Source organism: Artemia franciscana, chromosome 1 (genome assembly GCF_032884065.1).
Source record: "Artemia franciscana chromosome 1, ASM3288406v1, whole genome shotgun sequence".
NCBI lineage: Eukaryota > Metazoa > Arthropoda > Branchiopoda > Anostraca > Artemiidae > Artemia > Artemia franciscana.
The window spans coordinates 52268353-52284774 of NC_088863.1; the positions used below are offsets into that span (position 1 = coordinate 52268353).

At 34.6% G+C, this 16422-nt stretch overlaps 1 protein-coding gene across 6 annotated transcripts in view; it reads right to left on the minus strand.

Moving 5' to 3' along the window:
• The window catches only part of LOC136031203 (uncharacterized), a 91388-nt gene that overhangs the window by 44297 nt on the left and 30669 nt on the right, over positions 1–16422 (minus strand). The window contains exon 3 of one of the 6 annotated variants that reach the window (XM_065710618.1): positions 4316–4416. The exons of the other annotated variants lie outside the window; for them this stretch is intronic. Within the exon in view, the coding sequence (XP_065566690.1) occupies positions 4316–4388 (73 nt within the window). The 5' untranslated portion in view covers positions 4389–4416. The remainder of the gene's footprint in view (positions 1–4315; positions 4417–16422) is intronic. 6 annotated transcript variants of the gene reach the window in all.

Sequence of the window (16422 nt, forward strand, 5' to 3'; positions counted from 1 at the left end):
TTTAATTATTCATCTGCGGAGTTTTTTTTTTAACGGAAAGTAAGGAGCGACATTAAAGCTTAAAACAAACAGAAACTACTTCGTATGAGAAAGGGACTGCTTCCTCATCAACCCCCCGCTCTTTACGCTAAAGTTTTTTACTGTTTTAAAAAGTAGAGTTAAGAGAAAGAATCAAACTTTAGCGTGAAGAGCGGGGCGTTGATGAGGAAGCAGCCCCATTCTCATAGGAAGTAATTTCTGTTCGTTTTAAGTTTTAATGTCGCTTCTTACTTTCCGTAAAAAAAAACTTGTTTCTTTTTATTTAATTGCTAATAATGGCGGATTCTTCAAAAAGTATTTTGTGGCTAGGATTTTCAAAAACATGGCTGCTTAAAGCAAAATCAAAAGAAACATAAATAATATTAAAATTCAGAGCTTTGGTGAAAAAGAGAATTCAAAGCTATGGGGAAAATGAACTTAGGGGTTTTTTAGATCACCTTAATACATATGATAGGAATTTACAGTTTACCTTAGAAATTGAAATTGCAAATAAAATATCATTCCTAGATATTCTAATTATTCGTAACTTAGATGAACTCAATTTTACTATTTACAGAAAACCAACACAAAACAATAGATATTTACATTTTGAATCAAACCACCCCCCACAAGTTAAAAGAGGTGTCGTAATAGCTCTCGTCGATCGTGCCCTATATATTTGTTCTGATTCCTACATCACAGCTGAACTAGACTTTATCAGGGACATACTTTTTGGAAATGGGTATCCTCTTTTATTTATTAATAATACAATTAACCGTAGAGTGAAAAGACACTCCCATAAAATCAACGATAATTTACCATGTGAGAATCCCGACAAGCCCCAAAGCATAATTTACCTCCCATATATCCTAAAAATCACTAGAAAATCTTAAAAAAGTATGCACACAAAATAATCTGTATGTTGTATTTACTAACAATTTGAAAGTCATAAGTCTCCTAAATTCTGGTAAAGATAAGACTCCAGTTACTCGCCAAAGAGGTGTATATGAAATACCATACGACTGTGGCAAATTCTATGTAGGGAGAACCCACCAGAATTTCGAGAAACGCCTACAACAACATAAAGATGATGTCTGAATTCTAATATTACTTCTGTTTCTTTTGATTCTGCTTTAAGCAGCCATGTTTTCGAAAATCCTAGCCACAAAATACTTTGTGAAGAAACCGCCATTATTTGCAATGATCTAGGCATAAAGCAAGTAGTTCGAGAAGCAATTGAAATCAGACTTAAGATTAATAATAATATTTCCTTAAATAGGGATTTAGGAGAATATTCACTGAATACTCTATACACAAATTTAATTAAAAATGACCTTACGAAATATTATAAAAAATCAATAGATATTAACACAGAACGTGTCATAAATAGACCTACAAGATCAGCAGCGAAAAAAAAAAGCTAGGCTGGCACTAAAAACGTGTTTTTAAATCATTTACTTTCATTTCAATGAATTGTCTCGTTTCATAACAATTTATTTATCAGTCCTGGTTGAACTTCGCTGAGGTAAGAATGATGGGAATGTTTTGAAAAACTGTTCATTTTAGTTTTATTGATTGTATCCTCTTGTAAGTTGTTTGTTCTTATTTGTATTACTGAGGACGGCCCTTGGAGATACGGCCGAAATATTCATTCTAATTTGTTTCCCACTGTCTAAAAAATTACGTATTATTCTTCTTGTTTTTGGTGTTTGTGATGGAAAGGCGGTGTGGTCTTCGTCGTTATTTATGAGTAAAGAGCTAAATTAAACCTAAGACGAGTAGAAATAAAGCCAAAATGTGACTGAAGTGTAAAATGAACGTACTAATTGCAATATGAATATCTATATTTCATTAGTTCTTTTCAGTAATATTGGTACGTTCTAGGACCCTTTTTAAGTGACCAAAAATATCGTACAGCGGGTAAATGGCGTTTCCTGCTAGTTTGTGGCACCAAACTACGATATTGCCCCAAAGAGGACTAAGTTACATCCATTGAAAATATTGAGATAGCCAATCAGCTTAAGAGTATCAATTAAAATTAATGAAAATTAAAGCTTCCCAGTTTCAGAGGACGTAATGCTGCATAATAGCGCATTCGTTCCTGAAAAGTCACATAGCCCATTCAAGATAAATGGTTTATGGAAAATTTTCTTAATCCTTGATTTAAGTAAGTTGATTCGCTTCATCTATATATATATATATATATATATATATATATATATATATATATATGTATATATATATATATATATATATATATATATATATATATATATATATAAGTTGTTTGTCGAATGACGTCAAGTTTGTCAACTGTCGTCATTATAAGGATTGAGCATTATGACGTCATATATATATATATATATATATATATATATATATATATATATATATATATATATATATATATATATATATATATATATATATATATATATAGTATGTTTGTATATGACGTGAAAGGCTTTGTATATGACGTCATTATAAGTATATAAGAATGCGTTTCAAAGAGAAATTTTTAGTATAGATCTTAAATTGACAGAAGAAACAGCCGAGAAAGCTGCTCGAATAGTTAATCCAAAGAGAAATTTTAGTATAAATCCTACAATGGCAGAAAAAACAGCCGAGGAAGCTGCTCAAAGAGTTAATGTCAAAAGGCTTGCGGCTAAAGAACGCAAAACCGTGCAGTTGGATGAAAATCAACCTGGACAGCGAGAGTCAAAACGTATCAAAACTGAAAATGATAGGGATGATGATTGGGTTTGGGATTGAATTGATGCCTACTGATATGCAACTATCAACGAAGTGGCAATCGTTATGGTCGGTGATCAGTTATTACCTCGAGATAATATTCTTTATAGGCGAAACAATCAGTTGACAAGTATTGCTTAAACTCATTGATGCTACGATGCCCTACAATATCCTATCATTTTTTGGGATGGAGCCGACGGCTATCACTTTAATACTAAATTGATAAATCCAGCCACTAACAAAGAAATGGATAAGAAATGCAGCGCAATGAAATATTATGTCTATAGATTAATGATTCGTCATTTATTACATTTACATATAATTCATCTTGGGATTAGATACAACAGCTTTTACATCCTGGACAATCGCCGGTTCACAGACATGACGTTACGGCCCGTGTCTTCCGGCAAAAGTTACTCTCCTTCATCTCCTACAGAGTTATGGGAGAAATACAAATCGTAAATGGCCGAGAATATACTCCACCGAAAACGGCTAGAAAGGTCAGATATGACCTTTACAACTGAAATTTGTAACTACACTTTAGTTATGATTGAAGATTTGTGCTTATCTATTGCAAACAAACTTCTCAAGCATTTGGGAATGCCTTCACCTAATCGTACTGCTTCTATTTCTACATGTGTAGAATGGGATCGTGAACAAAGTTACAACACACAAATGACAAGCGGGACACAGGGAATATAAATGACGACCGGGACACTCAAAGAGAAATTACAGACCGAGACACCGGAACACAAATGACGACCGGGACACAGGGAATATAAATGACGACCGGGACACAGGGACACACCTACAACGGGGACGCTGGAAGGGCACATGGGGGATATATAAATGACGACGGGGACACATGGGATATTCGATTAGAAATTACCACGACCGGGACACAGGGACACAACTACAACGAGGACGCCGGAAGGGCACATGGGGGATATATAAATGACGACGGGGACACAGGGAATATTCGATTAGCAATTACCATCAACAAAGCCCAAGGGCAATTATTAGAAAAATGCGGTATAGATCTGAATACGGATTGTTTCCCCATGGACAATTATATGTTGCATGTTCAAGAGTCGGTAGACCTGACAATCTATTTATATGCACAGACAAATGGACACCGAAGAATATTGTATATTCGCAAGTTTTACGTAGTTAAAAACATATATATATATATATCTGTCTATATTCACAGGTGGGACACAGGGACACAACTACAATGGCGCGTAACGACTTACGCGCGCGGGGGGGGGGCTTGGAGGGGGCGTGAAGCGCCACACCAACAGCTAGTTTTTATAAAATTGTATGTAGTAATATACAATTACACACTGGCTTTAAAGAAGCGGGGCAGTTGGTCATTGTGTAGGCGATGGATGGCGGGGGTATATGGCTAAAAGGTGCATATTTCAATGCCCAAATTGTCTAACCCTCCCTGAGCCTTCAGGTAAATATATAAAGGAGTGGGGGGGGGGGAAAGGGTGGGATTGTAAATTCAATCATCAAACTAGAAACTAAGAAAGGAAACACTTACTACCGTTTAGCTTATTATCTCCAAAATAAGTAACTTCATTCTTTTCTAAGTCCAGCGCACCAGTATAAGCCATTTTCAGTCTTAGAAATTGGAAAATGCGTCTACAAGAAATATACATCCTAAGCATAAAAAGAAAAAGAAAAGTTTGCATCTACCACTAATCATACTTATCAAAATAATCAACAAAAGTTCATATAATGTAAAACTGGGCTGTTCTTCCTTTTAAATACAGTCTTACGCACTCGGGAGGCCCTCTTGAAGGTTGGGATGTTTTATGGGCCGACCCCACCCTTATTTTTACTGTGGTAAATAATTGCTTTTAAGTATTTTCTTTAATCTTTCATCAAACTCATATGGCTTTCTAAACGAAAGGAATGAGAAGGAATAAACGAAAGGAACACATAGTCCATTAAACTGGACAAAATTTCAGCCATTGACACTTATAAAAACTTTAACTCCTTTTTAATTTGATAATACATGACATTAATTAAGCGACTGGACCAAACTAGGGAAACAAATCATAAAGATGAAAATTGTGTATGTTCATTTGAGACAAATGAATTTGGGTACATTGGTGTTTCAAGGGTTCAAAATTCCTGAAAAGTGGTTTCTTCACGCTGAAAGAATATAGAAATTATTTGATTTTCTGTTTTTCGAACAGATTCGCTTTTCGTAGTTTAAAATCGTTCATATTCTGTAAATAAGAGATATATTCAAAAGTTCTTTTTCAAGTTCTTTTTCTATTTGCGCAGATCAATGTCAAAGCAGTGTAATGTGGCTACACTCGTGTGCCGAATGCGCTCACACCCTTCGAATGATTGTCTATCCTACAATTTCTATATGCTTAATACTTTTTTTTTGAAGCGGGGAGGGAAAGTAAAAAATTCCCCAGGCCCAAACTATGGTATTCTCATAGAACAAATTTTTGCTACGCGACTTATTCTAGGACACTAGATGGGAGGTGATAAAACTGCAATTTTCAAGTTGACTGCTTGCTAGGATGTCAGTCCAGTGTATAATTCCTGAATGTATCTGTGTAATTCCTATTCCTGAATGTATTTTTAAAAATAGGCTACAAAAGACTGCCAGGTCAACCGCACATTTTCATGCCAAAAAAGGTGCTTTAATCACTAGGTCGGTCACAGAAGAATACAGTGAATGCGGCCTTGTATTCAAGATGCGGTTCTGCCGACCATTTCTCATCCCGTGATACCTCGTGTTTCCACCCAATGTTCTGTATTACTTGTAACGCTTCACCCAGGCTTGGTCACGTTGATGATTTTTGATACTTTTACAATACCGTCGTCTTTTTGCATTGGTGATGTCACTCATATCCCTAAGAAAGGCAAATCTAGAATTCAGTTTTCGGCCTTTAGGCCTATAACAATCTCAACTACATTCTGTAAACTTTTTGAGCTGATATTAATTGATGAATTTAAGGAGTAATGTAGCATTCTGCCATACCAGTTTGGTTTTCGGATTACAACAGTTTTCTGATGCACTTAGTCCAGTAGCTCATGTGTTAGTGGAAGCTGAATTGGCCGAAGAAAGTCTCATTCTAGCAGTACACGATTTTAAGCACGCATTTGACTCATTAGTATACAAAGTCATCTTCCTTCACACGCCAAAAAGAGGCGATAGTCCCTCTATTATTCGCATATTAAGAAAATGATATCAGTAGTGCGCATTAAAATTACAAATCCACTTCGACTACCGCTTTTCCAATTCATCTAAACTAACACGTGCTCGTCAAGTAGCCCATCGAATTATCTGGATATTTTTATTTCTGTTTGTATAGTTACGCGTCAAGGTGCTATCACTTCGCCTACTCTTTTTAACGATGGCGTCTTGGACAATCGTCAAATCGCGTATTCTCATGCACTAAGGTGGCACAAAACCAAAAAGTCTGTTATGCTGATCGTGTCCTTAATCTAATCTAATCAATTAATCTATTTATTTAAAGAAAACAGAAAAATTACACAGCTTTAGACCCACACAAAGGCTATGACGCAGGATAATACAGTGTATCGAGGAAATCTTCAGTATAATTGAGAGTGATTATTCTATATTGGGTTTGGAATCTACCTCTGAAAAATATGGGCTCTTCTATTCAATTTCATCAATCCGCAGATATAAAATGGCCAACCCAGCAATAGCTCTGTCAAAAATGATTTTGAAATACAACCACAATCAATTTCATCCCTGGCATTTCCTTTTTATACAACGATGTTTAAAGTTGTATGTATGTAACGGTTTTTCCGTGTTTAATAGGTGATCTTTATTAATTGTTTTGATAAACGTTGCTATGTTTTTTTTTACCCTGTTTTTTATCTTTTTCTCTATTTTAAACTCCGTCTCTGTGCATTTTTGATATCGTTTGATGGGTTGGAAATAAATAAATAACTGGGACATCAGCCCTATTTAATAGTGTATACATTGTGTCAGACAATAACAATCCCCCTCCCAAAAAAGAATAAATATTCTGTGGTGGAGTAGTTCTGAAATATGCTTGGCACGGCTCACCCTCCCCTGGACATGCCTTTGTTGTTCATCAAAAGGTGTTATATTTCTAAATAAAAAGATTGTGTTTGAAAATATTCTAAAAAGATAACACATTACAATTCATAGAATTCTTTGAATTTAATTTAGACTGATCTTGGCCTTGTAATATTCAAAAGAAAACAAGAATATATTCAAATCACAATATTCAAAACTATAATCAGGTATTTGATTATTTGAGCACAAAAGGCTGCGTAGAATTAGGAGTTGTTTTTTTTTTCGTTAGAGGATTAAATGGTAATTAGAAATGTTATCCCCCTGGATTATCCTAAAATCCACCCTATGATTCACTCAAATCCTTTTTCTTTTTTTTTCTTTTTTTTTTGGTTTGACAGGTTCGTTTAACTATTGGCAAGCCCAACACCTTGAATTTATGATGGGTCCATCACCTTTGAGTCTAAATTACCAAAAAAACTGCGATTCTCAAAACATTACAAAGTAGAGTTTATTGACTTGGCTAGCAAAAGGTTAAAAAAAGCACTAAAAAGGCAGGCTTCATTAAACTACAAAAAACTAAAATAATAAAGAGAATATTAAAGGATCATAAGTGCTTGCGGGACAATTTTGTTGTTTCTGGCGATACCACAAGATTTTCACTATTACTACTATTTTTTTTTCTTTTTCAACCATTAGCTGCATTGATTATTGAAAAAGTCTGGCATCAAATAATACGAAGTCAAATCCCAAGCCCGCTAAGAAAAAAAAATATGCCATCAGAATAGATTTAAAATCCCATTTACGACTGCTGATGAAAAATTTTATTTTCGCCAAAACTTCTGAAATTAAAAAGCTCCGTTCTTTATAGAGTATTATCTTGTATTAAACAACCCTTTTAAATTACAAAATTTGTTGGTTTTATTTCTCTACTTTTTACTATTTATTGCTTGTATGATCGTTAAATCGTCAACGGTAATATCCAAAAAACAGTCTGAATATAGAGTTATCAATAAAAAAAAAAAAAAAAAAAAAAAAAAAAAAAAAAAAAAAAAAACAATCGGGTCGTCATTGTAAATAAAATTGGATCAGCCAGCCGTCAGTTTCAAACTCCGCTAAATGGGGCTTAGAACTACAAAACAATTACAAGCATGTTCAACAGCCAACCAAATTTGTTTTCATTGTTACAAGAGGGAGGTAAAAAAAAGAAAGCTAGAAAACCACTAAATGTTGAAGACGAATCAACTATTATTACGGACCCAACACCGCATTTAAAGTTAACATTCAGTACAAATTATGGCAGAAGCATATAATTTGGTTTGCTGAGAAGGAAACATGTCAAGAAAACAATTCTTATTTCATAATTTGTAGAATAATGGTAGTGAACATATTTTTACTTCGATTACACTATACTTTACCAAACCCTCTAATGTGAAAACATTTAGCACAAATTATACTTTTCCCATTTGCTTTTCCGTTTCTTGATGTCGGCCAGAGTTGATTCAAATTACGAGTAAACGGGTTGAAACAAGAAAGACGCATGGCGAAATGCATGGGAAGCATATAATTTGAGCTATATGTTTGCACATTAGGGGAGGCTTGGGGTGAAGAATATTAAATCTCAGTAAAATGTCGTGACTATAATTTTTCCGCATATTACGTAACAAGAATTGTTTTCTGAACATGTTTCCTTTTCAACAGCCCTAATTTTAGGCTTATACCCGAATTATCACAACGCAATAAGAATAATTTATTTTAAATTTACAATAGAAAATAGGTAAACATAATGTAATTAAACATTTATTTGCTGAGACAATTTCTTCCAGTTCAACATAATATAAAACGCAAATTTGTTGCACTTGGATTTCGATTGTCAGGAAAGAATTCGAATTTTTTAGGCTGCAATCTTCATTTTGATAAGTGTGACCAAAAATTATACCAAAATATTTTTAAACAGTTTAGTTTATATTCTGATCAATAAACGCAGAAACTATTTTTAGGCTATGCCCTGAAGTGCCTTTAATTATCTTACTTTTTATGCCTAGATTTGCTTAAAGGAATTATCACGAATTATCAATTTGAAGCAAAGGGATTTCAACCTCCAAATTGTTCACTGCTATGACAGGTAAACACAGAGTGACCTTTGTCAAAAGTAATCGAAATCTCTTACAAATAAAACATTAGTTATAAAAATCAACTCCTTCAAAGTATCATAAAATCTAACCTAACCTTTATTTACAAAAAAACGAGCAATATCACATTAAAAACTTGAAGGTAGAAAAAAAATGCTATAAAATGGAAACAAGACATCCAGTTATTTTTTCATCTTCCAGGTTTGAACAAAACTTTTAGGTTTTGATCAAAAGAATTGTTTTATTACCTTGCAGTGACACGTATGTATACAAGTTTACGGAACAACTTCGTCCGCTGGTACACTTTTAGTCACACCCCTTTACCGTCTTAACTTAACAGTTTGGGCCTTTGATCCTCCAACGACATCCTGTTCTCAGTTTACTTGTTTTTAATAAACATTTTTTTGCCAAAATTTAGTCCATATTTGAAAAAAAGTTTATATGAAAAATCTTCGACATTTCTAACTTCATAATTTAGTTATTTATTCGGTATGAAGTCTGCAGCATAAAAACACACACACACACTAATCCCTGATTCACTGCCATTCGATACTGACTCACGAAAGTTTTTTTGTTACATAAGCGATTTGTACTTACACCTAAGATACTTGGGATTCCTGTGTTCCACCCTCGGAGATACCAGAAAGAACTGAGGAGCTAGATAGAAAATGTTTCCATATATGAGAGGGGTAATACGAGACATCTCTTTATAATGATATTTAATTATGTCAAAGGCGAGTTGTCGTAACAATTTTAAAAGAAAGGTGAACGCCCTCCGAAAGAAACATCAACATTGAGATTATTGCGGTAGGTTTTTTCCCATTATTGCTGAAGACACAGGGAATATTTAATTAGCCAGAGAAAAGAGAATAAGTAGGTGCCACATATTTGAAAGAAAAGCCTTTGTTTTCGTTGTATTATTTAGTAGAAATACACCATGACACAGGTAATTTGAAAGATATACAAAAGAATGGCAATAACATCGCGCCTCCTATTTGTCGTAGGATTTCCAATAAGCAGGATTACTGGTTCTCGTTGTTTTTACTCAGAAAGATCAATGATAATGATCAAAAACTATCTGAAGTGTACAGTATGCACAAACTCGACATAGTTCAAATCCATCATCCTGAAAATTTGTCAAAGTGCTGAAGGAGAGGCAAACTAAGCAAAACCAATCGAATTTGGGCCCTTCAGAGAAAAAATGAACAGTCAAATTTAAAACAAACAGAAATCGCTAGTTTTCACACAGTAATCCAGACTCTACAGCCTCGACTTAAACCATTTCCAAACTGACCTTGTATTTTGCACCGTTAAACTTAGGCCATTTCTCAGCTCATTGTTTTTCTGAGTAAAGACTTAGCATTCTTCACCATCGAGTAAGGACTTGAATCCTTTTTGGACGCAATGAGTTCACTTCGACAAGTTATCCTGTTTTTGAGCCGAGTCAAGACTAATAATTCAGCTCATTTTAAACGAAGTTAGGGCTTACCTCGTTTTTGTGCTGATTCAAGACATAGATCGTTCTTGCATCGCTTCACCAAACTACTGCAGGCTTTTCTTAGCACCCGTTCAGCTCGCTTACTTAGAAAAAGAAAAATGCTTTGAACCTTTCTGAGTGAAAGGAATATCTATATTGTTGATTGCGATGCCAGGAGGTTATTGAGTAACAAAAGAGACAAGAACACAGAGAGAAGGCTGGCTTTCAACCTTATAAAGGCACCTGGACTTCCAAAACGTTCATCAAGAACTTTCAATTCTAGATGAAAAGAGCTCCCTTTCAAGTTTCTACGATCATGTATTCCATAAGAAGTGAAGAGAAAAACATGGATGGTAAACACATCGATGGATTAAGTAAACGATACTGCGTTGATTCTAGTCTTCTATGTCCTACCTGAGGTTTTGACTTGTACATGACGCAACGTAACACACAGCTTCCTCTCAGATCCTTAAGCAAAATTTTATTCCAGGGGTAGGAGCAGATTTGAAAAAAAGAAAAATAACAATAATACAAAACACAAATAGCATAAAAATATAGTAAACCTTGGGACACAATGAGTAACAATCAATGGACCCCGACCTCTTCCTATTCCTGTATTCAAGCCTGATTTCCATTATGCGTTACCTAAGTAGATAGTGGGGGTTTTCTATAAAATACAGGATATATTGTGTTTTCCAGGGAGTTTCCTCGACTGGATGCTGATATTGGGAAATTTAGTATAAAACAGTAACTAATAATTTCCAAATTCCTTTGTTTCTTGTTGCCAACATTGATACCTGTGCCGCTGTCAAACATGATTCGTTAGTTTTTGTACAGCAAGGTCGAAACGAGAGTTTACATGATAAAACCAGAGTTACCATAGAGTCAGATGTACAAAGTTGTGAATACCTTCAACGCATAGTGCTGAACAGCCCCTTATGTGAACTACGATAACCGTTCTGTTTTCCACCGGAATCCTCTAATTGTTAAGGACGGAGGGATATTACTTTTTTAGGGGCGGGGACGATAGAAATAAGCAACTTAGAGGAAAACTGAAGAGAAACCCTTACAAAAATTTTACATTCAGACCTGAACAGGAGAAAAGTTAGATAGATGGTATCATGCAAAAGCATCAAATGATACAAGTGACGTTTTTGTATTACATAATTTAACGTGATTATCAACGTTGTAACGCGGTAATCTAACAATGTACAACAACGTGATTATCACTTAATGCTTATCTTCTTCAACACAAGGTTAGATTTGCGCACTTTAAGTGACTTTTTAATAATATATTTAATATCAATTATGTAAGAAAGAAACAAGATTTTATTCTCAGTAATTATCGAAAACTTAAAAGCCAGTTTTAAAATTAACTGTGAAAAAGAAAGAATGCAAGCCAGCCATTAGACAAAGAACGATGTAAATTTCATTATCGAGGACTTTACAGAGCATTTATCAAACAGTTCGTGGTAACGAACTGTAGTAAGGAGCGACCCGGCTCAATAGTAAACGAAACTCTAAAACATGGAATTTCGATGCTAAAAGATATATCAAAAGAATCGGATTTTTATGCTGATTTTAAATATATAAGTTTAATCGAATTTAGTCTTTGTCATCAGAGGTTACGAGCCTGAGAAAATTTGCCTTATTTTGGAAAATAGGGGGTAACACCCCCTAAAAGTCATAAGATCTTAACGAAAGTCACATGTATCAGAGAGAACCCTGTAGAAAAAATTTCAAGGTCCAATCTACAAAAATGTGGAATTTCGTATTTTTTGCGATAAGACAAATCACGGGTGCGTGTTTATTTGTTTGTTTGTTTTTGTTTTATTTTCCCAGGGGTCATCGTATCGACCAAGTGGTCCTAGAGTGTTGCAAGAGGGCTAATTCTAACGGAAATGAAAAGTTCTAGTGCCCTTTTTAAGTGACCAGAAAAACTGGAGGGCACCTAGGCCCCCTCCCACGCTCATTTTTTCCCAAAGTCAATGGATCAAAATTTTGAGATAGCCATTTTGTTCCGCATGGTCGAAAACCATAATAACTATGTCTTTGGGGATGACTTGCCCCCACAGTCTCTGGGGGAGGGGCTGCAAGTTACAAACTTTGACCAATGTCAAACAGTTCGTGGTAACGAACTGTAGTGAGGAGCGACCCGGCTCAATAGTAAACGAAACTCTAAATAACGGAATTTTGATGCTAAAATATACATCAAAAGAATCGGATTTTCATGCTGATTTTAAATATATAAGTTTCATCAAATTTGGTCTTTGTCATCAAAAGTTACGAGCCTGAGAAAATTTGTCTTATTTTACAAAATAGGGGAAAACACCCCCTAAAAGTCACACAATTAATTAAAACTTAACGTAATAATTAATTTATTTATTTAAACTTAACGAAAATCACACCATCGCATTCGGCGTATCAGAGAACCCTATAGTAAAATTTTCAACCTCCTATCTACAAAAATGTGGAATTTCGTATTTTTTGCCAGAAGACAAATCACGGGTGCGTGTTTATTTGTTTGTTTTTTTTTTCCCCAGGGGTCATCGTGTCGACCAAGTGGTCCCAGAATGTTGCAAGAGGGCTCATTCTAACGTAAATGAAAAGTTCTAGTGCCCTTTTTAAGTGACCAAAAAAATTGGAGGGCACCTAGGCCCCCTCCCACGCTCATTTTTTCTCCAAAGTCAACAGATCAAAATTTTGAGATAGCCATTTTGTTCCACATAGTCAAAAACCATAATAACTGTGTCTTTGGGAATGACTTACTCCCCCACAGTCCCTGGGGGAGGGGCTGCAAGTTACAAACTTCGACCAGTGTTTACATATAATAATGGTTATTGGGAAGTGTACAGTCGTTTTCAGGGGGATTTTTTTTTGGTTTTGGGGCTGGGGTTGAGGGGAGGGTGCTATGTAGGAGGATCTTTCCCTGGTAAAATATGTCATGGGGGAACAGAGATTCAATGAAAAGGGCGCAGGACTTTCTAAAATTACTATAAAAAAAAAACAATGAAAAAATAAACATGGAAAAGTTTTTTCAATTGAAAGCAAGGAGTAGCATTGAAACTTAAAACGAACAGAGATTATTACGCATATGAGGGGTTCTAAAAATACTTTAGCATTAAGAGCGAGGTATTTAGGAGGAGATAAATACCTCGCTCTTTATGCTATAGTATTTTTAGTAATTTCAACTATTTATTCTACGGCCTTTCTGATTCAGGGATCATTCTTAAAAAATCGGCACAAAACTTACGATTTAGTGTAAAGAGCGAGGTATTAACGAGGGTACAAACCCCCTCATATACATAATAAAAATTTAAGAATATAAAACTTTGTTACGTAAGTTAATTCTTAAGTTACGTATAGTTTTTACTAATAAAAAAATTCGTTAAAAATTAAAATTTATAGTTGCCTTTTTGTGTAACCGAAAAATTGCATGGCAACTAGGCCTCCTTCCCCATCCCTTATTTCTCAAAATCGTCTGATCAGAACTAAGAGAAAGCCATTTAGCCAAAAAAGGAATCAAAATGTAAATTTCATTTTAATAATTTATGTGTGGAGAGCCAAAATCAAACATGCATTAATTCAAAAACGTTCAGAAATTACATAAAAAAACTAGTTTTTCTAACTGAAAGTAAGGAGCGACATTAAAACTAACAGAAATTACTCCGTATATGAAATGGGTTGTCCCCTCCGCAATCCTTCGCTCTTTACACTAAAGTTTGACTCTTAACCACAATTTTGCTTTTTAAAACAATTAAAAGCTTTAGCATAAAGAGCGAGGGATTGCGGAGGGGACAACCCATTTCATATACGGAGTAATTTCTGTTCGTTTTAAGTTTTAATGTCGCTCCTTACTTTCAGTTAGAAAAACTAGTTTTTTTATGTAATTTACATACAGTAATGGTTACTGGGAAGTGTACGACGTTATCAGGGGGATTTTTTTGATTTAGGTGTGGGGTTCAGGGGAGGGGGCTATATGGGAGGATCTTTCCTTGGAGGAATATTTCATGGGGGAAGAGAAATTCAATGAAAAGGGCGTTGGATTTTCTAGCATTACTATTAAAAAAAAAAAACAATGAAAATATAAACATGAAAAAGTTTTTTCAATTGAAAGTAAGGAGAAGCATTAAAACGAACAGAGATTATTACGCATATGAGGGGTTCTAAAAATACTTTAGCATAAAGAGCGAGGTACTTAGGAGGAGATAAATACTTCGCTCTTTATGCTAAAAAAATTTAAGTAATTTCAACTATTTATTCTACGGCCTTTCTGATTCACGGGTCATTCTTAAAGAATTGGGACAAAACAAGATTTAGTGTGAAGAGCGAGGTATTAACGTGGGGACCAACCCCCTCATATATATAATCAAAACTATAATAATATAAAAGTTTGTTACGTAAGTTAATTCTTAAGTTACGTATATTTTTTACTAATAAAAACGTTCGTTAAAAATTAAAAGATCTAGTTGCCTTTTTAAGTAACCGAAAAATTGGAGGGCAACTAGGCCTCCTTCCCCACCCCTTATTTCTAAATCGTCTGATCAAAAATAAGAGAAAGCCATTTAGCCAAAAAAAGAATTAATATGCAAATTTCATTTTAATAATTTATGTACGGAGAGCCAAAATCAGACATGCATTAATTCAAAAACTTTCAGAAATTAAATAAAAAAAACAAGTTTTTTTTACTGCAAGTAAGGAGCGACATTAAAACTTAAAAAGAACAGAAATTACTCCGTATATGAAAGGGGCTTTTCCTCCTCGACACCCCGCTCCTTGCGCTAAAGTTTGATTCTTTCTCGCAACTCTACTTTTTAAAACAATAAAAAACTTTAGCGTAAAGAGCGGGGTGTCGAGGAGGAAAAGCTTCTTTCATATACGGAGTAATTTCTGTTCGTTTTGTTTTAATGTCGCTCCTTACTTTCATTTCAAAAAACTTGTTTTTTTTATTTAATATAATATAGTTCTAGCTTGAAACAGTCCTTTTTTTATTTGTAACAGAGGTCGAATAGTTTTGAAAATCTGCAACAGATTTCGATGACAGTAAAATTAAAGCTTCAGGATAACGAATAGTTTTGAAAAATGTTCACAGACTCCGGTGACATTAAAACGGAAACTTAAAGATAACCAAGTTGTGTTGTTGTGAGGGGAAGATCGCGTATCAAAAATACAGTCAATGAGCAAAACTAACGATTATTGTACAACTAGTGAGCAGGGCTATTGTAAATCCAGCTTGTAAAAAGGAGGAACCTGCAATATTCCAGGAAAGGCTAAAGGCATAAGGTTGAAACTTTGAGGGAATACTGAACTATATCAAAAAACATCTCAGGAACGGCTAAGGGTTTTAAGTTGAAATTTCAGGGATGTTGAGGGGGATATTGAACTAAATCTTGAGACACTACTTGCACTGAGTCTGTCAAAATGGAGTATCTGCAATATCTCAGGAATAGCTAAGGGTATTAAGTTGAAACTATCAGGTTGAAACCTGTTTTCTTTTAAGTGGATCTTGGCCTTCCCAACTGCAGTAGCTTACAACTTTATTATAATTTATAAGCAGTTTATTATAATACAACTTTACTATAATTTGACTCCTTATTTTATACTCTTTCCAAATGTCAAAGTCGATTTTCTGACAATGCAACACCGGTCCTTACTGATTGTCCCAGACACTGTCCTAATGATATGTTTCATTGTTGTTTATAATCTCATGATACGTCATGCCATCTTTATCAAGAAGCTTGACGTTTTCTTGATCTTTGAATCTAATGGTACGTTGACAATGATCCTCCGTCAATGATTTCAATGGAACTTTGGATAAAATGTTATTTGATTTGTTTCAAGATTTTGGATAACAATGGAAGAAAACATCGTTATTTGATTAATAGAAATATGATGCACATTATGAAGTAATAATCCAATTGTTTTAGTGATTTCCTTTAGTATTTTATTTTGTATGTCCTAGAGCTATATCAGGGACAATCAAGCTGGGTGGGTGCATTGTCAGG